At 49.6% G+C, this 24,926-nt stretch overlaps 1 protein-coding gene across 6 annotated transcripts in view; it reads right to left on the bottom strand.

The window, feature by feature from the left end:
• The window catches only part of COMMD7 (COMM domain containing 7), an 80,044-nt gene that overhangs the window by 18,245 nt on the left and 36,873 nt on the right, over positions 1-24,926 (bottom strand). For 4 of the 6 annotated variants that reach the window (XR_009344606.1, XR_009344605.1, XR_009344608.1 and 1 more), the window contains exon 9: positions 19,845-20,000. Coding sequence is in view for 2 of the 6 variants with exons in the window: in XM_059133557.1 (XP_058989540.1) it covers positions 4,163-4,296; positions 19,845-20,000 (290 nt within the window). In the remaining 4 variants the exon portion in view is untranslated. Of the gene's footprint in view, positions 1-3,655; positions 4,297-19,844; positions 20,001-24,926 lie in introns of those variants that run through there. The other 2 variants (XM_059133557.1, XM_059133558.1) reach the window with 2 other exon arrangements.

The raw sequence follows: 24,926 nt of genomic DNA, 5'->3' as shown, positions 1-24,926 counted from the left end.
GTCCCTTGAGTGGGAGGAGAAAATGGGCTCAGGGTTCCCATGGCAACATCTGTTGAGCTTCTAGTGGATGCCAAGTCCTGAACCAGACACAGGGACCTAAGAGAACAGGGCACTCACTCTTGCCTTCAAGAGGACCCAGTCTGGAAGGAGGGAAAACACACCAATAAGGGGAATGCAAGGCAAAGGTGGCAGGCATCCAAGGGGGAGCTCCAGTGCCCTCCATGCAAGGGGCTGAGAGCCGCTGCTTTGACGTGGAGCTCCATTTGAACGCTAAGGTTGCTTTCTTTTGGGAGGGTAACGTCAGCATTGGGGGAGCCTGGAGAGGGCTGATAGGGCCCCTCTGGTGCTCCCTGGAGAAGCCTTCACAAAGGCATAGATACTCAGTTCTGGGAAGTGCCTATGGTACCTGCTTCTGAGGTTTGGGGTCTGTCACTTGAGGTATCTGGGAGTCCCAGATGATGTGGTTTCAGACACTACACTGTCCAGGACCCACAGCAAGAATCCATCCATGTCCTAAAGGGGGGCTCTCTACTGCCATGCAATGCAGTAGGGAAAGGATGCAGTGCCTATAAGGGGCCCAGGGACAGTAGAAACCTTTCCAGGCTGAGAAACTCAAGGCCATTGGCCCTGATGTTGGACCTTAGGCAGCCAACCCAAAGCAGGCAAGGATGAGCACAAGGTTACTGGCCTTGGGGATGATGTTTCCATATTCCCTCCTCAGAGATCAGGACTCAGCCAGAGAAACGGGACAAAGGGCCCCAGGCAGGTCTAGCCACAAGGAAACCCAAGAAAGCAAAGCTAGCAGTTTCTTAAAAACACAACCTGCCTCAGCATCCCCAGGGCTCCCGGCGCCCTAGCTGGGCCAAATGCTGGTCTGCTGCGCCCTCTGGTGGCCACATGGGGGCAGTGGCAGACGCAGCAGCAGGTTTAAGGGTGGGTGGTCAGACTTGGAGAGGTCAGAGTGGACCACCTCAACCACTGCACAGATAGGAAAACCAAGGCCTGGGGACTGTGGGGGAGGGAGTAAGTTGCCCAAGGTCATGAGAGTAACTTGCCCAAGTCAGTAGCCAAGCCCAGAACAGAACCCAGACCTCCTTCTTCACCAGTGGCTGCTCTTGCTGGGTCTCCCCTTCCCATCAGGGGAAGGAAGACTGAGGGTTCAGGAGGCTCACTCCTCAGTGACCATGGACAACTGGATGGTAGGCAGCTGCGCCTATGATAGGGTACACAGCACTTCCCTATCTGGCTTTGGGTTCCTCACCTCCAAAACCTGGAGCTACTGGCAAGGGCCATGGGGACCTGGGGTGGCCCTCTCATACACTGCTAATAGTGAAGCTATAAGCAGCCAACTTTTCAGGAAATCCTAAAATGAGCCTTACAGTGAGTATTGGGTATCATACTAACTGTGAAAGACGATGCTTTCCTGAGATCAGGACCAGAAAATGATGTCCACTCTTGCTACTTCTTTTTTTTTTTTTTAAATATTTTATTTATTTATTTGACAGAGAGACACAGCAAGAGAGGGAACACAGCAGGAGAGGGAAAGGAGGCTTCTTGCTGAGCGGGAAGCCCGATGCGGGGAGCCCGATCCCAGGATGCTGGGATCATGACCTGAGCCGAAGGCAGATACTCAAGGACTGAGCCACCAGGCACCCCCACTCTTGCCATTTCTATTCAACATTGTGCTGGAAGTTCCGGCCAGGGCACTCAGACAAGGGAAAATAAAAGCATCCAGATTGCAAAGGAAGAAGCAAAACTATAGTTTCAGATGGCATGATCTTGTAAATAGAAAATCCTAAAGAATCTACACATAAAAAGTTAGAACTAATAAATGAGTTCAGCAAGGATACAGGATACAAAATGAATATACAAAAGTCAATTGTTTCTCTGGGTACTTGGCAATGAACACTTCAAAAATGTAATTAAGAAACTAATTTCATTTACACCGCAGAGAGGATAAAACACTTACAAATAATTTAACAAAAGAAGTATAAAATTTATACTCTAAAAATTACAAAATATTGTTGAAAAAAATTAAAGAAGACCTAAATACATGGATAAACATCTCATGTTCACGAATCTGAAGACCCAGTACTGTTAAGATAGCAAGACTCCCAAAATCAATCTTCAGATTCAACCCCATCCCCCTCAAAATTCCAACTTGCTTCTTTGCAGAAATTGACAAGCTGATCTTAAAATTCTTATGGAAATTCAAGCGACCCCAAACACCCAAAACAATACTGAGAAAAAGAAGAACATTGTTGGAGGACCCAGAGGAAGTTTTCTACAAAGTTACAGTAATTAAAACAGTGTGGTACTGGCTCAGAGATAGATGCATAGATTAATGGAATGGAATCAGAGTCCAAAAATAAACCCTCACACTTACAGACAATTGATCTTCAACAAGAGTGCCCAGACAATTCAGTGGGGAAAAGACAAGCTTTCCAACAAATGGTGCTGGGGTAATTAGATACCCACATGCCAAAAAGAGTCTGGGCATCTTCCTTACAACACCCCACACAAAAATTAACTCGAAACTGATCTTTGACTCAAATATACGCATTAAAACTATAAAACCTGGGGCGCCTGGGTGGCTCAGAGGGTTGAAGCCTCTGCCTTCGGCTCGGGTCATGATCCCAGGGTCCTGGGATCGAGCCCCACGTCGGGCTCTCTGCTCCGCGGGGAGCCTGCTTCCCCCCTCTCTCTGCCTGCCTCTCTGCCTACTTGGGATCTCTCTCTCTGTGTCAAATAAGTAAATAAAATCTTTAAAAAAAACCAAAACTATAAAACCCTTAAAACAAAGCATAGGCCTAAATCTTCATGACCTAGGATCAGCCAATAAGAAGACACAAAAGCACAGAAAAGAAAAAAAAAAGCAGGTAAATTGGACATCATCAAAATAACAAATTCTGGGCTACAAAGGACATTGTTAAGGAAGTGAAAAGACAGTGTGCCTGTCTGACTCAGTTGGCAGAGCATGTGACTCAGTCTCAGTGTTGTCAGTTTGAGCCCCATGTTGGGTGTAGAGAGTACTTAAAATAAGATCTTTTTAGAAAGAAAGAAAGGAAGGAAAGGAGGGAGGGAGGAAAGGAGGAAAGAATTAAAGTGAAAGAACATGGAGCGGCGCCGGGGTAGCTCAGTGGGTTAAAGCCTCTGCCTTCAGCTCAGGTCATGATCCCAGGGTCCTGGGATCGAGCCCAACATTGGGCTCTCTGCTCAGTGGGGAGCCTGCTTCCCCCTCTCTCTGCCTGCCTCTCTGTCTACTTGTGATCCGTCTGTCAAATAAATAAATAAAATCTTTATAAAAAAAAAAAACAAAGAAAGAACATAGAATGGGAGAAAATATTTGCAAACCATGTATCTGATAAGGAAATGTAACCGAAATATATAAATAATTCTTTTGGGGTGTCTGGGTGGCCCAGTTAAGCATCTGTCTTCAGCTCAGGTCATGATCCCAGGGTCCTGCTCCCTGCTCAGCAGGAAGCCTGCTTCTCCCTCTCCCACTCCCCTTGCTTGTGTTCCCTCCTTTGCTGTGTCTCTCTCTCTGTCAAATAAATAAATAGAATGATCTTAAAAAAATAATAATTCTTTCAATGATTAAAGAAAATTATCCAATTTAAAAATGGGCAAATCGGAATAAACATGGATCCAAAGGAGATAATACAAATGGTCCATAAGCTCATGAAAAGATGCCGAAGATCACTAGCCATCAGGGAAATGCAAAGCAAAACCAGGAGATGCTACTTTGCACACACTAGGTTTGCTATCCTCAAAAAGACAGTGTTGGAAGGATGTGGAGAAGTCGGAACCGTCCCACACTACTGGTAGGAAGGTAAATGCTGGAGCCGCCTTGAAAAACAGTCTGGGAGTTTCTCAAAAGATTAAATAGAATTACCATGGGACCCAGCAGTTTCATGTGACCCAGGGAGGCAGAGATCCAAGACAAATTAAAATACACACTTACCCCAAAATTTACATGAATGTTCACAGACGCATTGTTCGTAATAGCTAAGAAAGTAGAAACAACCCAAGTGCCCATCGACTGATGAATGGATAAATAAAATGTGGTCTCTCCACACACAGAAATATTATTCAGCAATAAAAAGGAATTAAATACTGGGGTGCCTCGGTGGCTCAGTTAAGCATCTGCCTTCAGTTCAGGTCATGATCTCAGGGTCCGGGATTGAGTCCCAAATCCTCTGGCTCCTTGCTCAGCGTGGAGTCTGCTTCTCCCTCGCCCCCCACAGGGGCTCGTGCTTTCTCTCACGATCTCTCTCTCTCTCAAATAAATAAAATCTTAAAAAAAAAAACAACCCAGAATTAAATACTGAAAAGACCACAGATTATATTCAGAAAAGACCACACATTATATGATTTCATTGATATGAAGAGTCCATAATGGGCAAAGCTCTACAAACAGAAAGCAGACACTTTTATAGCAGTGGCTGCCTAGAGCTAGAAGGAGGTGATTAGGGAGAGATGGGGGGTGTGGAGTTCTTTATGGGATGCTATTGGATGTGGTGATGATTGCACAATGCTGACTATACTAGAAACTAATGAATTGTATGCTTTAAATGAGTGAATTGTATGGCAAGCGAGTCAAATCTCAATAAAATTGTTTTTAAAAAATGGGGTGCCTGGGTGGCTCAATTGGTTAAGTGTCTGCCTGTGGCTTAGCGCCTGATCTCAGGGTTCCTGGGATTAAGGACCACCCCCTGCCTTGTCTGGCTCCCTGCTCAGTGGGAAGTCTGCTTCTCCTCTCCCTCTGCCACTCCCCACTATTCCCCTCCTCATGTTCTTTCTTTCTCTCAAATAAATAAGATTTTTAAGAGTAAATAAATAGGAGCACCTGGGTGGCTCAGTGGGTTAAGCCTCTGCCTTCAGCTCAGGTCATGATCTCAGGGTCCTGGGATTGAGCCCCTACATCGGGCTCTCTGCTCAGCAGGGAGCCTGCTTCCTCTTCTCTTTCTGCCTGCCTCTCTGCCTATTTCTGATCTCTGTCTGTCAAATAAATAAATAAAAATCTTTTTAAAAAGATTAAATAAAGTAATTAATTTATTTTATTTTGTTTTATTTTTAAAGAATTTATTTATTTACTTGACAGACAGAGATCACCAGCAGGCAGAGAGGCAGGCAGAGAGAGAGGGGAATGCAGGCTCCCTGCTGAGCAGAGAGCCCGATGTGGGATCCCAGGACTCTGGGATCATGACCTGAGCCAAAGGCAGAGGCTTTAACCCACTGAGCCACCCAGGTGCCCCATAATTAATTAACTTAAAAAAACACTATTCTTGGGGCACCTGGGTGACTCAGTGGGTTAAAGCCTCTGCCTTTGGCTCAGGTCATGATCCCAGAGTCCTGGGATAGAGCCCTGCATGGGGCTCTCTGCTCGGCAGGGAGCCTGCTTCCTCCTCTCTCTCTCTGCCTGCTTCTCTGCCTATTTGTGATCTCTATCAAATAAATAAATAAAATCTTTTTAAAAAAATAATTTAAAAAATTTTAAAATAAAAAAAATAAAAGAAAAAACACTATTCTTTGGACCCATGACTCTAATTCTAGAAATTACTTCTAGGGATTACTCAAGTGCATAAAAACTTATGTATAAAGATTTCCATCACAGTATTGTTCATAACAGCAAAAGTGTGAGAGTAACCCCCAAGTGTCCACCAGTAGGGGAACCAGTCAATTACGTTCAACCTTGGCATGGAACCATGGAATCATTAAAAAAAAAGATTAAAAACAAGAGTCACATTTACTAACATGGACAAGGTCTATGATATACTCCCAAGTTTAAAAACAAGAAAGTTTAAAAAATAAAACTGTAGGGGCACCTGGGTGGCTCAGTAGGTTGAGCGTCGGCCTTTGGCTCAGGTCCTGATCCCAGGGTCCTTGCTCAGCAGGGAGCCTGCTTCTCCCTCTCCCTCAAACTGCTGCTCCCCCTGCTTATGCTCTCTCTCTTTCTCTGTCAAATAAATAAAAAATCTTTTTTTTAAAAATCAATGAAATTTTTAAAAAATCTATAGATTAAAAGGGACTTAAAAGACAGATTTTTTTAGACAAAATTATAGTATCTAGGGATTCACACTGGGTGATAAGTGATGACCTTTAAAGTCATGATAACAGTGGGGTGTCTGGCTGGGCTCAGTTGGTGGACTGTGAGTCTTGATCTCTGGGTCGTGAGCTCAAACCCCATGTTGGGCATAGAGCTTACTTTAAAAAAAGAAAAAAAAAGGAGGAGGGCACCTGGCTGGCTCAGTCAGTAGAGTATGTGACTCTTGATCTCAGGGTCATGAGTTCAAGCCCCATGTTGGGAGAAGAGATTATTTAAAAAAGAAAAAAGTCAGGAGCACAGTAACTTTTTGTGGGGAGGTCAGGGAAGGGGGCATACCGCGGGTTAGGGTGGCTGGCAGAGTTCGTCACTGGGCAGTGGTTCCAAATAAACGATTATTTTATATGGTCTTTCTGTGTCATATTTTGTAACAAAATAGTTAAAAATCAAGTATACTCATTTCAAGTTTTAAAGCAAGCATCATAAGATTCAATTCTTGTAAAAACAATCGATATCCATATGTATATATGCACAAAAACCTCTGGAAGTTTGGGATTTGGGGTGTTCTTAATTTACGTATTTCTGAATTTTTGCAATTTTTTTTCTGCAGTGAACAAGAAATACTTTCATAGCTAGAAAAACACAATAAAGCTGTGTGTCTGTTTTGGGGCAACCCCTTGGAGCTCTGCCATTGTGTGGGCAGAACAGTGGACCTGGGGCACGGGGAGATGACACAGAGGCACGTTCAGGACAAGCCCAAGAGTCATCCTCTGCTTGGCCTCCCCAGGGCTTAGCTGAATCCCCAAGGCCCAGCCTCCACCACAGCTTCCTGGAGACTCAGCCATCCCCCCTACCCCCACCCCCCCCACCACCACCACTCTGTGCTCCAGACACTGGGATTGCAGTTCTGGCCTGGCAAACCTGAGGCAGGTCACTGTGCTCCCATCCACACCAGCCTCCTATGGCAGGCCAGAGGGAGAAGCCCTGGGCAAAGAGCAGGGTCTCATTTGGCTGGCTTTGCTACTAGCAGCACAGAACCCCATGATAACGAGCTAATGAGTGCCTTCTGTATGCTGACCACTTGTGCTAGGTGGCTTCCGTGGTTGGCTTATGAAACCATCCCAATGATCTGAAGCCATGGGTGTGATCATCTTTATAGCACAGATGGGCCAACTGAGGTCCAGGGAGCCCAGGTGACTGCGCCCAGGTGCTGGGAAGCCCAGGTGCCTGGGGCTGTCACAGCAGCTGAGGCTAGACTTGGCATGCGTAGCCTCAGGGGTTCTCCCAGGAATCCAGGAGGGTGGCTGCCCACATTCTGTGGAGGAGGACTCTGAGGCTGAGACAGGGAAGTCACCTGTCTGTGTCCCACAGCGACTATGTGGGAGGGCCAGATGCAGAGCCAGAGACACTCAGCAGCAACAGCTGGTGGACCCTCCCCCAGCTGCAAGCGTCCACAGGCATGCACCCCACCCCACCCCCACGCCATTTCCCCCGCCCCCAAGGCCACGGACTGGCTCCTAGTCAAGTTAGTAGTTACTGTACTGCAGCCTTGGGAGCTTGCACAGCAGCAGTGAAAGTGCGGTGTTTCACTTGTTCCTCTCATCAAACCTGTAAGTCTTCTCCCCCTTTTAAAGCCTGGAGACTGGAGATCTGGAGAGCTGAGTGGCAAGCCAAGAGGACCCTGGGGGCCTGCCCTGCACGGGCCAGGGCAGCCAGGTGGGAAAGCTCTCCTGGCAGCACAGTCAGCTTCCCTTCCCGCCCCAGGGGCGTCAGGAGAGCAGCGGGTCTGCCTCCCAGCAGAGCCCCACCCACACCCCCACACCCCCCCCCCCCGCCGGCCAGCTACAGCGTGTGTCTTCCCAGCAGGGAAAAGGACAGTGAATGACAGAGCCAAGGGCAAAATGCCAGGGACAGCTGCTGGGGTCTCAGGGGATCTGTAACACTCCGTGGCCCCCTCAGGTAGCCCCAGTCCAAGATTAGCCCAGGCCCCTCCAATAGTCAGGTGGTCGCAATGTCGGGGAGCTCGTCACGGATACAGGGCCGCACCACTGGCAATGTAAGTGGCTGCTTCTTGGGTACCCACCTCCTGCCATGCATCGGTTAGGCTATGCAACCTGGCACGACCCTCACAAAGCCCTTTCAATGCATCATATCTGCCTCATTTTACCGAAGAGGCAATGGGGCTCAGAGAGGTGGAGTGACTTGCCCAAAGTCACACAGTCAGAGGTTCCTGGTGGCCAACTTCAACCAAGGAAGGACAGAGGAAGGGATCATCTGGGACCCTTCAGAGGGAAGGTAAGGACCTACTATGGAGAGGAGGTAGGGAGAAGGGAGGGCTTGCCTCCTGAGCTCTGACTGTCTTCGGGCATAACTTATTCATCAATCTTTTTTTTTTTTTTAAGATTTTATTTATTCACTTGAAAGCGATCACAAGTAGGCAGAGAGGCAGACACAGAGAGAGAGGGGGAAGCAGGCTCCCCGCAGAGCAGAGAGCCCGACGCAGGGCTCGATCCCAGGACCCTGGGACCATGACCCAAGCCAAAGGCAGAGGCTTTAACCCACTGAGCCACCCAGGCACCCCGTATTCATCAATCATTTATGATCTGCTTATGCATTCATGGACCCTCTCTACATGCCAGTGTCTTGCTGGGCACTGAGAACTCAGGCAAACCAGTCCCATTTGTGCTCTCACAGAGCTCTTGGCCGAGCAGAACAGAAAGGTAAACTGAGGGACGCCTGGGTGGCTCAGTTGGTTAAGCAGCTGCCTTCGGCTCAGGTCATGATCCCAGGGTCCTGAGATGGAGTCCTACATCGGGCTCCTTGCTCGGCAGGGAGCCTGCTTCTCCCTCTGCCTCTGCCTGCCTCTTTGTCAGCCTGTGCTCCCTCGCTCTCTCTCCCTCTGTCTCTGGCAAATAAATAAATAAAATCTTAAAAAAAAAAAAAAAGAAAGAAAGAAAGGGAAACTGAGGCAGCAATAGACCACCACTTACCAGAGTGTATTAGTATTTGCTAAGGGCATACTGTGGGCCAGACCCACGGCTGGATGCTGAGGGCAGCATGTAATGAGAAGCACAAGGCTCCTGCCCTCCTGGAGCCTAGACTCTAGTGGTTTCCAGCCCCAGCCCTCCAGGAACCCTGCCTGCATCCCCCTTCAGTCCTGAACACAATGGGAAATTTCTCCAGGGGTTCTTCAAGGTCCTACTTAGGCCTGGTTCTGGGCTGCTGAACAGGGATCCAGAAAGGGCAGGGAAACCCAACTAGTGCCTTCCCTAGGAACTAAATCAAGGCCCTGGGCAGGCCAGAGCTGTTCGGAGGGGTCTAGCCAACTGGAAAGTCAACAGGGGCCACCCATTCAGGGTGTAGCCACCAACTCCTGGGGGTGGGGGCACAACAACTCTCACCAAGTGGAAGGCCACTTGCCCAAGGCGACCCAGGCCTCACCACACCTTTGTCCCTCTGGCTCCCTACCGACAGTCCCAGCTCAGAGGTAGCATTTTGGCGATTGGGTCCAGCGCCTCCAACATTAGGTCCATATCACAGCCTGGGAAAGGGAGAAATGGGGCAGTGGAAGGATGGCCCAAGATCACCCCAGCTTATGCACAGGCAAAATGGGAACCAGGGTTGGTCGGTCCTCTCCACCAGCTCACACGCCAGGCTCACATGCATAAGGAGAGGCACGTTTACAGCCCACAGAGGGAAGCTCCTTTCCTAAGCAACCTCCAACTTGGTTTTGTTTTTGCGTTTGTGTTTCCAGATGTCACCTGAGCTGTGAAACTGATGGGCCCCTCTCAGTGTGAATGGCAGAGAGGGTACCTTGGAACTGCTCCATCTCAGCAGCCAAAAAGCTGGATTTATATTTTTAAGTGGAATTTTAAATGTTTGGGGTGTTTTCTTTTTCTTTCTTTTTCTTTTTTTAAGATTTTATTTATTTATTTGACAGACAGAGATTACAAGTAGGCAGAGAGGCAGTCAGAGAGAGGAGGAAGCAGGCTCCCTGCTGGGCAGAGAGCCCCATGTGGGGCTTGATCCCAGGACCCTGGGATCATGACCTGAGCTGAAGGCAGAGGCTTTAACCCACTGAGCCACCCAGGCACCCTGGGGTATTTTCTGAGACAGAGAGTGAAAGCATGAGAGAGTGCACGTGTGGGGTGGGGGGAAGGGGGAGCAGAGGGAGAAAGAAAATCTCAAGCAGGTTCCACACCTAGCATGGAGCCCAGTGTGGGGCTCGATCTCACGACCCTGAGATCACGGTCTGAGCAGAAACCAAGAGTCAGACACTCAACCGACAGAGCCACCCAGTCACCACTAAGAGGAATTTTTAAAACTGCCAAATCCCCTTGGTTTAAAAAAAAAAAAAAAAGTCAAACTAGGTAGGAAAATGAAAAAAAAAATAGTAGGAGAATAGCTAAATAAATTATTAAGACAATATTATAAAGCCATTAAGTAACTTTAAAGGAAATGTTAACACTGTGAGAAAATATTCACCATATAATGTCGGGGGAGGGGGGAGCCGGCTCTAGAGAATATTACAATTAAAATATATACTTATATGCATATGTATGATCCACATAGAAGAACATTACTGGAGAGAAATACAACAAAATAGCAATGACAGTTATCTCTGGGCAGTGAGATGACAGATGACTTTCATTTTCTCCTTTGCACCTTTTTGTAGTTTCCAAATTTTACCGTGAGTATGAATTGCTTTTATCATTAGACATAAAAGAGAAAGGCAGGGGAGGGGTTGCCCTTGCCCAGGCTCATTCCCTCCACCTCCACCCACCCTCCACACAGAGCTGGGTAGCCTCTGGGCTCTGTCCTCACTGACCAGTCCAGCACTGACCAGAGCTGCGGGACCCTGGCCAGGCCACTGGAGCTGAGGACAGCCGGCACAGAGGTTGTGGGATTCACCGGCCATCTCTGCCTGTGGAGGAACCGGCAAGGGGACACTGCCTTGCCCAGGCCTTTCAGAAGGGTCAATGGCAGGTTGTAAATTTCCTGGCCAGGGACACTGGGATTTGATGCTCTCAGGGGCTGAGAATCAGAGCATTCATTATCTGCTGCATGAGAGAAGTCATCTTCTTTGTTCTTTGCATTTCTTTCAGAGCTGCTGAGTGCAGCAGGAAGGCTGGAGGAGCACTGACCTGTGTCACCCTCCCACCGCGGCCTTAGGCTGGCTCTCGGCTTCCCCACGTGGGACTGGAGCACCAGACCCAACGGGTCTCCCTGGGCTTCTGACCTCCAGGCTTGGGTTTCTTCTAACCTGTGGGGTGAAGCCCGGGGGTGCTGGCCTGCATCCACCCTCCCGGGTGACTGTGCTCTAGGAACTACCTCCTGTGCTGCCCCCTCCCGCCTCGCCCCATTCTCACCCAAAGGAGCTGGACTAAAGCAGAGTTTCCAGAGAGGGACCTCCCTGCTCACTGGGGCTGTGGATTTGGGCGGGTTCCAAGAATGGTGCCCTCACTTCCTTCCAGCTGAGATCCTAGCCTCCCCCTCCCTGTTCTGGAAGCTTCCACCCTTCTCCTGGGCTATTTTAGCAATCAGGTCACCCGTTGGCTCACTCTGAGCCTGCGGTCAATTAAAACCCACAGGCCCTTTTCATAGAAATGGTGGTATCTCTTCCTCTTCCAGATGCTGCTCAAGTCAGGGTCCTCAGGGTGAAAACAGCATGAGGTGATGGCTGGGTGATCCTCCTGGAGCAGGGGGCCCTGGCTCAGGAGCTAAAGCCATGCATTGTTTCCATCGCCACTGTGGCCAGGGTCTTGCAAAGGTGGCTGACAGCATGAAGGGGGAGCTGGTCACAAGGACCTTCGGATGACCCGAATACCTACATGGCCTGTACTGTACCCTGCTGATGCTGGACAGAGAGCCCTCCCTCTGGTCCTCACAGGCTCTGGGCAGGGAGCCAGTCCCCACTTAGAGGGGAACTGCGTGACCTTCGAAGGTCATCATGTGGTTAGCAGCCAGGCTGTAAGGGACTCTGGGGTGCCCCAGCAAAGCCCAAATCCACGTCGGCTGCTCTGGCACTTCCCGAGGGCCTGGCACATGGCCACTGACCCAGGCTGCCAAATGAGTTCTTTTTTTTTTTTAAGGTTTTTTTTTTTTTTTTTTTTAATTCATTTGAGAGAGTAAGAGAGAGCGCATGAGCAGGGGAAGAGGCAGAGGGAGAGGGAGAAGTAGGCTCCCCGCTGAGCCAGGAGCCCCATGTGGGGCCCCAGAACCCAGAGATCATGACCTGAGTCAAAGGCAGGGGCTCAACTATCTGAGCCACCCAGGCACCCAGTGCCAACTGAGTTCTTGTGATGAAGCCTGGGGAGGCTCCATGCCCCTGGTCCTACTGACATAGCAGGTTCCCAAAACCCCACACAAGACCCAAAGCCCCAAACCCCTCTATTACAGCCACCTGTGCTCTGCTCAGAGCCTCTGAGGATGCTGATCACCTGCTCCAGCTACATGCTCCAGCTCGCCCCCTCCCACCGCTCCAGGCTGAGGAACATGGTGGGGGCCAGCTCCCATCCATCCCTCCCTCCTCCACAGGCTCTTCCTGGCCAGGCCAGAGTCAGATGCCAGACCAAGAGCCCTGGGGGAACTGGGGAAGAAAGACAGCAAACATGAAGAAGACTGCGGTTGTAGGGGGCCACGGAGAGCAGCGGGATACATGGGCCCTGCCTGCCTGAGGCTGGGAAGGGCTGGAGGCCGGCGGGGGGCTGCAGCAGGAATAACACATAAGCCATGCATGGAACTGACAATTTTCAAGTAGTCACAATAAAAAAGTGAAAAGACAGAAGTGAGGGGCGCCTGGGTGGCTCAGAGGGTTAAGCCTCTATCTTCATCTCAGGTCATGCATGGTCTCAGGGTCCTGGGATCGAGCCCACATGGGGCTCTCTGCTCAGCAGGGAGCCTGCTTCATCCTCTCTCTGCCTGCCCCTCTGCCTACTTGCGATCTCTCGCTCTGTGTCAAATAAATAAATAAGCTCTTTTTTAAAAAAGTGAAATTAATGTTAACAATGTATTTTAGTTACTCCAAATTATAAAAAATATTATCATTTCTACATATAATCTATATACAATTATTTGGACTACTGCTTTGAGAGTCAGTGTATATTTTATTTCATTTTTTAAAAAGATTTTATTTACTTATTTGAGAGAGAGAGAGCACAAGCAGGAGGAGGGGCAGGGAGAGGGAGGGGCTCAGAGTGCAGAGCCGGATGTGACATAGAGCTTGAGAGTGGGGCTTGAATCCAGGACCCTGAGATCATGACCTGAGCTGAAGTCAAGTGCTCAACTGACTGAGCCACCCAGGCGCCCTGCCAGTGCATATTTTATATGGACAAGCAACATCTCAATTTGGACTGGCCACATTTCAAGAGCTCAGCAGCCCCATGTGGCCAGTGGCCACTGGCAGGGACAGCACTGCTGGGCTACAGGGTGCTGGGTAGAAGGGCAGTGGGAGATGAAGTCAGAGAGGTAGACAGGGGTCACGCTGGGTTTAATTCTGAGAGCTCTGAGAAGCCACGGGAGGACTTGAAGCAGGGGTGCCATGTGATCCATTGCTGTCTTTCGAGGCTGACTCTGGCCACATAGAAGGCTCCAGAGTGGATGAGACTGGTGCCCAGAAAGATGCGCAGGTCAGGGCCACAGGTGGCCTGTGCCTTGGTGTGGACAGCCACAGGGAGGTTCAGGGAGAAGAGGCCACGGAGAGGCCGTGAGACAGGGAGACAGGTCTTGCCATCTGCTTTTTTTCTCTCTGCCAAAATTCTTCCCCAGTAACTTTGTCTCAACAGTTGCCTCCCTTCCAGGAAGAGATATGCATGGTTGCTGCTTAACATAAGCCTGAAGAAGCTCAACCAGAAACCTTCTGCCGGCTGCCCAGACTCCAAATGGCTGCCGCTTTCTGCATCTTATAGAATCTCTCAAGAAAAGATAAAGCTCCTAGATGCTCAGTATCATACAGTAATCAGGTGGTCTCTGGGGCTGGCCAGCTTGGATTCTAATCCCTGCTGCCCTCCAATTAGCTGTGTGACCTTGGTTTAGTTACTTGACCCCTCTGGGCTTCTGTTTCCTCATCACACATTGGCTGTGTAAATATCTCCATCCCCAGGGGCGACCAGGAGGGGATAATGGGTCTTCACCCTACAACAGAGCTTTGAGCAGTGTCCGACATGTAGGAAGCACTCATTACATGTCATCCTGTTATTATTCTTATCATTAACAGATGAGACAACTAAGGCACAGGGACAGGAGGGGACCTGTTCAACATCACATCTAACCTAAGGCAGGGCAGGAAACAGAATCTAAATGTTCTACTCTCTGGTTCTTCAGGCTGACCCACAATTGAAATCGCCGGTGATCCCTTCCTTTGGACACTTGCCATGTCCTCTCCACATGGCAGATGCCATGCTGGCAGCTTGGGGGGCGTGGGGTGGGGGGACACTGAGATGGTTCAAGCCTCATCTCTACAAAATTGAGTCTTTCCCATTCGGAAAAAGCTCTTTCTCAACCAGTCTGGCCCACAGGGGAAGAAAACATTATTCAATACAGGCAGAGCCACAGGTCAACTACAGCAGAGTCAAAACAGTGCTGGCCTAAGAACTGGGGGAGCCCCTCCCTGTCCTGCCTGCCTTGCTCTGTGATGTGAGCAGAGGGCTTTACTTCTCTGATCTCAGCACCCCTGGCTGTGCACAGAGGCAATCAAATGTTAACTGAGCACCTACTCTGTAAAATCAACTTCAAGGTGAGGAAAAGGAAATAAGGAAATAACTGTCAGTCAGACTGGGATGTGGCCTCCAAGGACATGGGCCCTACAGCCCAGGTTTTCTGAAATATTCTAGACTGACCCATTCATCTCATAAGAACTATATGCACACTGGATCACACATCCTAAGTTATAAACTATAATTGGACATTATAACAAATTATGAAAGTCTGGTTCACAAGATTTCACAGACAAGTAACATTTCTAAAGAAACGCTGGGAACCTGCAAAGGATTGAACATTTGTTATTCTGCCAAGGAAGGCCCTAAAACCAAATAACAAATGGTGCTGGGAAAACCAGATATTCACATGCAAAAGAATGAAACTGGGCCCTTATGTTATCACACACAAAAATCATCTCAACATGGAGCACCTGAGTGGTTCAGTCTGCTTAGTGTCCAACCCTTGATTTCAGCTCAGGTCATGATCTCAGGGTTCTGCGGCTAAGCCCTGCATCAGGCTCCCCACTGAGCACGGAGCCTGCTTAAGATTCTCTCTCCCCCTCTCCTTCCGCCCCTCCCTCTGGCTGCTCTCTCTCTCTAAAATAAAAATAAAGATAAATCCAACTCAACATGGATTGAAGACTTAAAGTAGTCCCTGAAACTATATAATCCTAGAAGAACACATAAGAGAAAAGCTTCATAACACTGGTGTTGGCAATGATTTCCTGGATATGACACCAAAAGTACAGACAACAAAAGCAAAAATAGACAAGTGGGACTGAATTGAACTAAGAAATTTCTGCCAGACAAAAGAAACAGTCAACTGGTGGCACCTGGCTGGTTTAGTTGGTGGAGTATATGACTCTTGATCTCAGGATCATGAGTTCAAACCCCATGCTGGATATAAATCCTATTTTTAAAAAATTTTTTTAAAAAAAGAAAGAAACAATCAACAAAATTAAAGATGACTTACAGAATGAGAGAAAATATTTGCAAACCATCAATATCTAAAATACAAAAGGAACTCCTAACAACTCAATAGCAAAACAAACAAACAAAAAACCTGATTAGAAAATGGGCAAATGTAGGGGCTGCTGGGTGGCTCAGTTGGTTAAGTGTCTGCCTTCAGCTCAGGTCATGATCCAAGGGTCCTGCGATCGAGCCCTGCTTCAGGCCCCGTGCTCAGTGAAGAGCCTGTTTCTCTCTCTCCCTCTGCCACTCCCCCTGCTTGTGCTCTCTTGCTCTCTATCAAATAAGTAAATAAAATATTTTATTTAAAAAATGGGCAAAGGAGTGCCTGAGCGACTCGGTCAGTTAAGGGTCTGACTCTTTTTTTTTTTTTTTTTAAAGATTTTATTTATTTATTTGAAAGAGAGAAATCACAAGTAGATGGAAAGGCAGGCAGAGAGAGAGAGAGAAGCAGGCTTCCCGCTGAGCAGACAGCCCAATGCGGGACTCGATCCCAGGATCCTAAGATCATGACCTGAGCTGAAGGCAGCGGCTTAACCCACTGAGCCACCCAGGCGCCCCAAGGGTCTGACTCTTGATTTCAGGTCAGGTCATGATCTTAGGGTCATGAGATCAAACCCCACGTCAGGCTTCAGGCTCAGCACAGACTCTGTTTGTCCCTCTCGTTCTGCTCCTCCCTGTACTTGTGCATGCATGCTCTCTCTCCCAAATAAGTAAATAAAATATTTTTTTTAAATGGGCAAAGGATGGGGCTCCTGGGTGGCTCAGTGGGTTGAGCCTCTGCCTTCGGCTCAGGTCATGATCTCAGGGTCCTGGGATTGAGCCCCACATCAGGCTCTCTGCTCAGCGGGGAACCTGCTTCCCCCTCTCTCTCTGCCTGCCTCTCTGCCTACTTGTGATCTCTCTCTCTCTGTCAAATAAATAAGTAAATAATCTTAAAAAATAATAATAAATGGGCAAAGGACCTAAATAGACATTTCTCCAAAGAAGACATAAAAATGGCACATGAAAAGATGTTCAACGTCTCTAATCATCAGGAAAATGGCTATCAAACCACAGTGAGCTATCACCTCACACGTGTTAGATGGCTATAATCAAGAAGACAAGAGACAAACACTGGAGGACGTGGAGAAAAAAAAAACAAACCCTTGTGCACTGTTGGTGGTGCAGCTGCTAGCGAAAACAGTATGGGGGTTCTTCGAAAAAAATTAAAAATAGGAGCGCCTGGGTGGCTCAGTGCATTAAATATCTGACTCTTGATTCCAGCTCAGGTCATGATCTCAGGGTTGTAGATTGAGCCCCACATCAGGCTCTACACTGATTCTCTCTCTCTCTCTCTCTCTCTTCTTCTGCACTAGCCACCACCCCCACACACACCCCCACAGCCATCTCCCTCTCTGGGGAAAAAAAAAAAAAAAAAAGAAAAGAAAAGAAAAGAAAAAAATTAAAACTAGAACTACCATATGATCCGGCAATTCCACTTTTGATATGTATTCAAAAGAGCTGTAATCAGGATCTCAAAGAGGTATCTTCCCTCCCGTGTTCATTGCAGCATTATTCACAACGGCCAAGAGACGGAAACAGCTGACATGTCCATCGATGCATGAACAGATAATGAAAATGGGATCCACCCATACAAGGGAACATAATTTGGCCATCAAAAAAGAAGGAAATCCTAACACATGCTACAACACAGATGAATCTCGAGGACATAACGCTGAGTGAGTTTAGCCAGTCACAGAAGGACACATACTGCACCATCCCACTTCCAGGAGATTCTCAGGGACAGGGGACAAGAGGAATGGAAGCTGTTGGTCAAGGGTAAGAGTTTCAGTTGCACAGGATGAGTAAGTATTAGAGATCTGCTGTACAGTGTCGTGCAAGTAGTTAGCAATACTGTACCACACACTTAAAAATGCCCCGAGAGGAAAGGGCTCATGTTACATGCTTTTTACCACAGTAAAAAAAAAAAACAAATAAACAACAAAGTATCTCCCGGAAAGGACACTAAAACCCCAAAGAACAGGAAGGTCATCGTCTCAGAATAAAGAATAGTCCTTCAAATTAAATAGCTTTTAAATAACCAGAATGTATGTGTGTGTGTCTTGATCTCTTCTCTCTTTCTGCTCAAACTGACCGGTCAACAATTTCTCGTCACACTAGGCCTTCTGGTTGGAAACCCCGGAAAGGAAGCCAGGGACTCTGACCACTACCTTTCCCTCCCCCTTTTCTCCCAGGTCCACAGCACTCTGCACACACAGGTGTGGAAAGCTGCTTCTCCTGCTCACGCAGGCCTGGCTCTGCTGTCTGCTCACTGGGCTGTGGGCTCCGGAGGGCAGAGTGCCACCTGCTCTCTGTACCCCTCATCTACCCAGAACTGGCCCCGGGGAGGAGCCCATAAATGCTGTTGGTGGGAAATGGATTCTGATTGACATTGAGAGGCGAAGCTGGCGTCAGGCCTGGGAGACCACGAAAGGACCAGAGAAGGGGAAGAGTGGAAGGCAGCAGGGATCAGGGGCTGAAAGGGAGTGTCCAGAAAAGAAGTTGGTCGCCCCAACACCCCTCCGTAGCAAAGAGTCCCACCTCACAGCCTAGGAGGAAGGTGGGGAAAGGAAGTGGGGAAGGGAAGTGGGGCGGGGGTGGGAAGGAGCCCTGCAGAGAGGTCCTCCTGACTGGACCCAGGGCTAGGACAAAGGGCAGGAAGAGGCTGAAGTGGGCCTTCAGAACCACCGACAGGTGGGAGTCCCACAGCCCCTCCTGGGACGGTCCCGCTGCCCCTCCTGCTCCCCTCAACACTGGCCCGAGATGCCTCAGCCCCACCAGCCAACCACAGGGAGAGCAAAGGGCGGAAGTGGCCTGGGCTTCAGACCTCGCTGCCGGAGATGGGCTCAACGGCCATGCGCCCCCCACACCAGAGGAGCCCGGGGCCACAACAGGTCCCATGGGCCCAGAGGCCCAGGTGGGGCTCCAGGGGACACAGGAAGGCCAGGGAGACTCAGACAGCCACTTTAAAAACACACTGTGATCTTTCTGCTCACTCTTTCCCTCAGTCACCCACCCCTGCTTAAAACCCCTCAGGGTCACCTTGTGCTTGTAAGATAAAGACAGAGGCGTGTGCTGGGCCGTCTGCAGGCTCCCCTCCTCACTCTGCTCCCATCTGTGCCTCTTGCCCTGGCCATTTGGCTCCATTTGCGGGAATACATTTCTTTGTGAAATTTTTCGTATTTGCAGGGGTGCATCTGCTTTTGCTCACTGTGGCACCCCCAACAGGAAGCGGAGAGCCTGGTCACCTTAGTCACATAGGGCTGTTTGTTGGTGGAATGAATGAAGTATTCATTCCAAGAGGGAGGGAGTGGAGGCAGCAAAGGGTTTGGAGATCAGACAGGCTGGGAAGCAAAGGTAGCCGAGACGCACCAGCTGTGTGACCTTGGGCAGGTCACTGCCTGCAGGCCTTTGCCAGCTCGGCTCAGCATAGATGGGTCTAAGATACCCACCTCTTCAGTGTCAAGCAGGAGCCATGCTGTCCAATAAGACTGATTCCTTTACACTTTTTTTTTTTAATCCAGCCTTTTCATTTTAGGAACAGGACACTTCAGGCAAGTGATCTACCCAGTCTCATTTAAGTTTAAATAAACCAAAAAGGGAGCACAAACTGGTGCAAACTTTTTTTTGGAAAAAGGTTTAGATGTAACTTGCCTACATCTAAAATGCTTGTGTCCACCAATCCTGCACTGTGTGCTTCTAGGAATTTATCCTATAGAAAATACGTTGTACGTGAGTTTATTTGTTTGGGACTCAGGAAAAAAAAACCTCAGTTTTATTTGTTTGGTACGTTGTTCTAATAAGAAAGAGCAAGTCAGAACACATGGGAGTATTTTTAGAACCAACCACCAGGAGGCACCTTTGGGTCAGGGGCTCCGTCGGATTAGCCCACAGTGCCCGGACTTCAGTGATAAACACCCATGACAATTCCCAGACCTTCTCAAAAGACAGGCCAGCCCCGCTTCATCTTAGCCCCGAAGCTTTTGTTACTGACAGTATCTACATGATAATATCTACGCGTCCTCTCTGTCCTTCCTCACAAACAATGCCCCTTACCCCAAAGAAACAAACAGAAATTCTTACTCTTCTACCTGTATAGTATATTGTTCTGCTGGGATGAATTCTGTCCAAGTCTCCGTCTCTCAAAACTCCTTGGTCAGGGGACGCCTGGCTAGTTCTGTCGGTAGAGCACATGACTCTTGATCTCAGGGCTGTGAGTTCAAGTCCCACACTGGGCATAGAGCTTACTTCAAAAGGAAACAAAACAAAACAAAAAACTCCTTGGTCAGAATTCACTCCATAAGAATTTGGAACTTGACTTGCACAAGGTCTTTCATGGGATATTGTGGCAAACAGATGCTATAAATCTGATTTCTACAAATAGGTGGCGAAAGCACGACGGCCCAGAGGGGAGAGAGAACCTGGGGCCCACAGTAGCCTAAATAAAGCATTGACCTCAGACTCCAGGTGCATCCTCAACCCTCGAACCTCTTCTGCTGCCTCCCCTGTGCCTTGCTTCTTCGCCCATTTTCATGTCTGTAAATGCAATCTTTCTTTCCAGTCCTGTGTGAACTTGCCTTCTATCCTTCTCCCTGGTGGGGAGAGCATCTGTGCATTTTCTGTCTGCCTCGGGTGAGGGGGCCCTCCCAGGGGGTAACAGTTCCCATCACCCAGCCCCTAACGGCATACATCATTATGTCTCTACCCCAGGGAGTGCGAGGCAAGGATTCCTCACTTCCCTCAGAAGCACCGAGATAAGAGGTTCCTTCCCACCCCTGCACCCTCTGCAGCAGAACCCCCCCACCCCCATCCCCCACCCTGCCCCCCGCAGAGCCCTGGTGCCCTGGGCTCAGAGATGAGCTAGGTGACAGTGGCACCAGTGACAGGAGTAGGGATGCCTCCTCATAGAACCCAATCTCCCACAAGATACTCCTTCTGAGTTTCTAGAGAGGCTCTGGGTTTTCCTCCCACCGCTCCCTCTCCCCCCTGCAAAGGCTCCATGTGCTTCCTGCAGTGCCTTCCCTTTCAGTTTGGGCCAGACTGTTTGGAAGAGGACATCCACTATATTCGCTTTTTCGACTGCACTGGACATCAAGATTCTTGGGCTCTGGCAGTGTCTCTCTCTGGGCCCTAGCTCCCAGTCTTGAGAACCCCATGCCCCTCTTAGCTCAGGCATGTTCCATTCTTCCCTGCCCTCTATTCAGCAGCATTTTCCCCATGCTATATTCCTTTTAAGAAGGAAAAAAGAAGGGCGCCTGGGTGGCTCAGTGGGTTAAAGCCTCTGCTTTCAGCTAAGGTCCTGATCCCAGGGTCCTGGGATCGACCCCCACATGGGGCTCTTAGCCTAGCAGGGAGCCTGCTTCCTCCTCTCTCTCTGCCTGCTTTTCTGCCTACTTGTAATCTCTGTCAAATAAATAAATAAAATCTTAAAAAAAAAAAAAAAAACGGAAAAAAGAATAAAGAATCGTTCTTATTCCTGGCCTCTAGGCTGTTTATAATAACAGTTCATGAGGAATTGGGCTCAGAGCTGAAAACACCCCATTTGGGAAGGCGTGAGACCTAGAGGAGAGGGAGGCAGAGAGGAAAGAGGCAGTGACAGCCTCTTTCCTGGTCTTCTGCCTCCCTCTTTCCTCACCCCTCATAGAGGCATGACAGGAAGGTCTTTTGACAAAAAAAAAAAAAAAAAAAAAAAAAAAAAAAAAAAATCCTTCTAGCCTTTCCATCTTCCAGGCGCAGTACTTGGTGTAGTAAGCAAGGCCCCAGGGGATCTAGCACACCTGCTCATTCATTCATTCATTCATCAAACTGTATCCAGCACCAAATCCTGGGCTGGGAAGAGAGACAGCGAAAGAGGGAACACGTAAGTATATTGTTGGACCTGATGTCAAGTGACATAAAGAGCCATGGGAATGAGGAGATGTGGAGGCCTCCTGGGGGAAAGGAACACTAGAGATGAGGCCTGCCTAAGGAGGAGGAGGTAGCCTGGGTGGCCACAGGACACCAGGGCAGCCGACGGAGTGATGGAGAGGCTGGCAGGACCGGAAGCAAGAGGAGAAGCGGAAGCGGAAGCTGGATTGTGCGGGATTGCCAGGCAGATAGAGAAACCAAGGCACAGAACTAGGTGTGCTGCACATGGACCTAAAGCTAGTTAGATACCCAACCCACCCAACCCTCTATTCAAACAGGTCTGAGTCACCTGATGTGGGTCCTTTGTCCACCCCCGGCTTTCCAATTTGAAGGATGTTACTTACATATTCTCCTATCTACCTTATCAGTCGGTGCCTGAGCAAGAAAACCTCACCCATGACCACGGATCCAGCAACCACATACCAAGTACCTCGCAGGTTTGGGGCCTTCTACGATGCTGGGGAGGGGTGTGATAGGAGTGGCTCTGGGCACCCCACAGCCCCAGTTTATCAGCTCCCACAGAGGGACAGAAACCACCAGCTCAGGATGTGGCAGGTGTGAATGAAGAGGAAGTGCACGAACTACAGATCTGCAGCCGGGCTCCTTCCCGAGGCCCATTGGGTCGGTCTCTCTCCAGGTGCCGGTGCAGTTGTGGCGGAGAGTGGTTTGGAATGAGTGCGCATCAGCCCCACATTCCCAAGAGAAGCTCAGGAAAGTGAGAGGAAGCTGAGAGCCAGACCCTGAGGCTCAGAAGCATGGGGAAGAGCCCTGCCTCCCCACCTCCCTGCCTCCCCACCTCCCCAACTCCCACTGCAGAGACTGTCAAAGCATCCATCCAACAATAATGGGTGTCAGCTGTGGGGTGCCGGGCACTAGGATTACAGGAACTCAGGGTCTAGCTGGGAGACAGACCCTTACAGCAGTGAGTGCAGTGCAGCTGATCAGATGAAGTCCCATCAAGGTGCTGCAGGTGGGGGCGAAGGAGACAGCCACCTCTATCCAGGGACAGAGTCCAGCGTAATGCGACGGGTGTGACGCCAACAAGAACAGACACCCTCAGCAGCAAGCGCTGTCACTGGCTGGCTCACTGTGGGTGCCAAGCACACACACCTGGCTTCATGTATGCCTCTAACAGCCCCAGAGTAGGAATTGCTCCCATTTGTTTATTATTTTTTTTAAAGTAAGCTTTATGCCCAAGGTGGGGCTTGAATTCATGACCCTGAGATCAAGAGTCACGTACTCCACTGACTGAGCCAGCCAAGGGCCCTGGAATTGCTTCCATTTTAGAGCTAGGAAAATTGAGGCACATAGAAAGGAGCAACTTGCCCATGGGACCCCAGGCAGTGAGGGCAGGTATGGAAGGAGGAAGCTGGCACGCTGGTTCCAGAGATGTTCCCCCCAAGTACAGCCCCACTGACCAGGACTTCCAGGAAACTGAAGTGTTTCAACTTGCGAGCTTGTTCTATTTTGTTTCCAGCATCACTAGCCGCCCTTGCTACTTCCAGCCGCTCTCAGCTGGCAAGGCGGCGCCTCTTTTCAGGGGTATGCCACCAAGACCAGGGGGAGGGGGCAGGCCTGACTCAGCCTGCAGACAAGCCTGGGAGGAGAAGACCTTGACCCAGATGCTCCTCAGCAACTAGATTTTCTAGGCTCTCCAGAGGCTGCCCCCTCCCCTCCACCCCCTACTGCCTGCAGCCGGCTGCAAATTGCTTCCAAATGTTGATAATTACAGCAGGCCCGATCTAATCAACACCTGAGAGGGAGGAACCAGGGGCTCCTCCTTCTAGAGGGTCCCAGAGCACTTGGCATCTTAGCTCCCCTGAGCCTTTAGGACGGAGGCTGGATGTGGGTCATGGACCCTGTTCTCTGAGGCTGGGGCTTCGTGACTTGCCCAAGGTCATGCAGACATTTCAGGCAAACGGGATGGTTAAAACTCAGCTTCCACTTACCAGCAGTGCCTTTCCCTTCCTGAGCTGAACAAGCCTTGAAGGAAGAGCGGAAGACCCACGGGAAGGGACTCTAGTAGCTAGTGTCTGGCCCTCTGCAAAGCTCTGGGCCTTGGGAGGGTGATTTCAAAAGGAAAATGCTGGCACTAGCAGGGATCTCAACAACACCTAGTTTAAACCCTTTCTGGTACAGATGGGGTAACGAGGCACAGAAAGAAGGCGTAGTTTGCCCAAGATCACACAGGAAGTTAGATACAAATCCTGGATTCTCCCCATCCCATCCTCTGTGGCACCCAGCAGGAGGGGCTCTTCCTCCAAATTCACCTTCACAGGCCTTCCCTCCCAGAGGGAGTGAGGTTAAGGAATGGCTTTAGGGCTAGGCAGACAGGTTTGAAGCCTCACTTCCCCACTCAATTACTGTGTGTTGTTCAGCAAATGAATTCCCCTCTCTGAGCCTGTTTCCTCATCTGTAAAATGGGGGTGGGGTGGGTGGGAATAACAACAGCTTCTTAATGTTGTACTGGATGGAATGTTCTACCTGGGCCCCTGGCAATCCTTCCTGGTGCCTAGTAGGTGGTCAGACATTCCACAGATTCCCTTCCCCCTCTTCCTCATTTTCCCAAGCTCAGAGACACACATCTTCTGCTCAGACTCTGAGGCAGGCTTGAAAATCCTCCCACGCTGGCCATGAGCTCAGGGCTTCTCTCTGGAATGGTTTCTCTGACCTCGGGGAGATGACAGAGCCTGTCAGGGAATTCTCTAAGGAGAAAGCTCCCAAGGGCTGGTGCGTGGATATGAAGGCAGAATCCCTCCTCGCTCTGTCTCTTTGGTTTCCTGAGAGTTCAGCCCCCTCTCTCCTGTACCCTCAAGAACCTCCTGGCTGTAGAGGCCTGCTGGGCAGAGGGGCTCTCAAGGAGCAGCCCTCCTCTCCCCCGCCCCCAACCCCCTCCACCCCCACCCCACCGCCCACAGACACAAGGCTGCTGAGAGCGGCAAGGGAGCGAGGCAGGCACTGGAGCTGAAAGCTGCTGACGGCAGGCCTCTGAGGAGGAGCACGATGGGGAGGAGCGGGGGAAGGAAAAGAAAAAGAAAGGAGGAGGAGGAGAGAGGCCTGGTGGGTCCTGCTGCTTCCCCCACGGCCCACAGTGGATGGGCTAAGAAAAGCTCTGGGGTAGAAAAACCGCCAAAGATGCACAGTTGCCCTCCCCACTGAGCGGGAGGGCCCTTCCTTCCCAGGAGCCAGCTGCCCCAGGCAGATTAGTATTGGGCTCCGGAAAAGCAGGCCCCACACACCAGTCTGCGGGAGGCTGCCCGCTGAGT

This window comes from Mustela lutreola, chromosome 9 (assembly GCF_030435805.1).
Source record: "Mustela lutreola isolate mMusLut2 chromosome 9, mMusLut2.pri, whole genome shotgun sequence".
NCBI classification, from domain to species: Eukaryota; Metazoa; Chordata; class Mammalia; order Carnivora; family Mustelidae; genus Mustela; species Mustela lutreola.
Note: the sequence above shows the minus strand (reverse complement) of the source record. Positions and strands in the feature narration are given on the sequence as shown.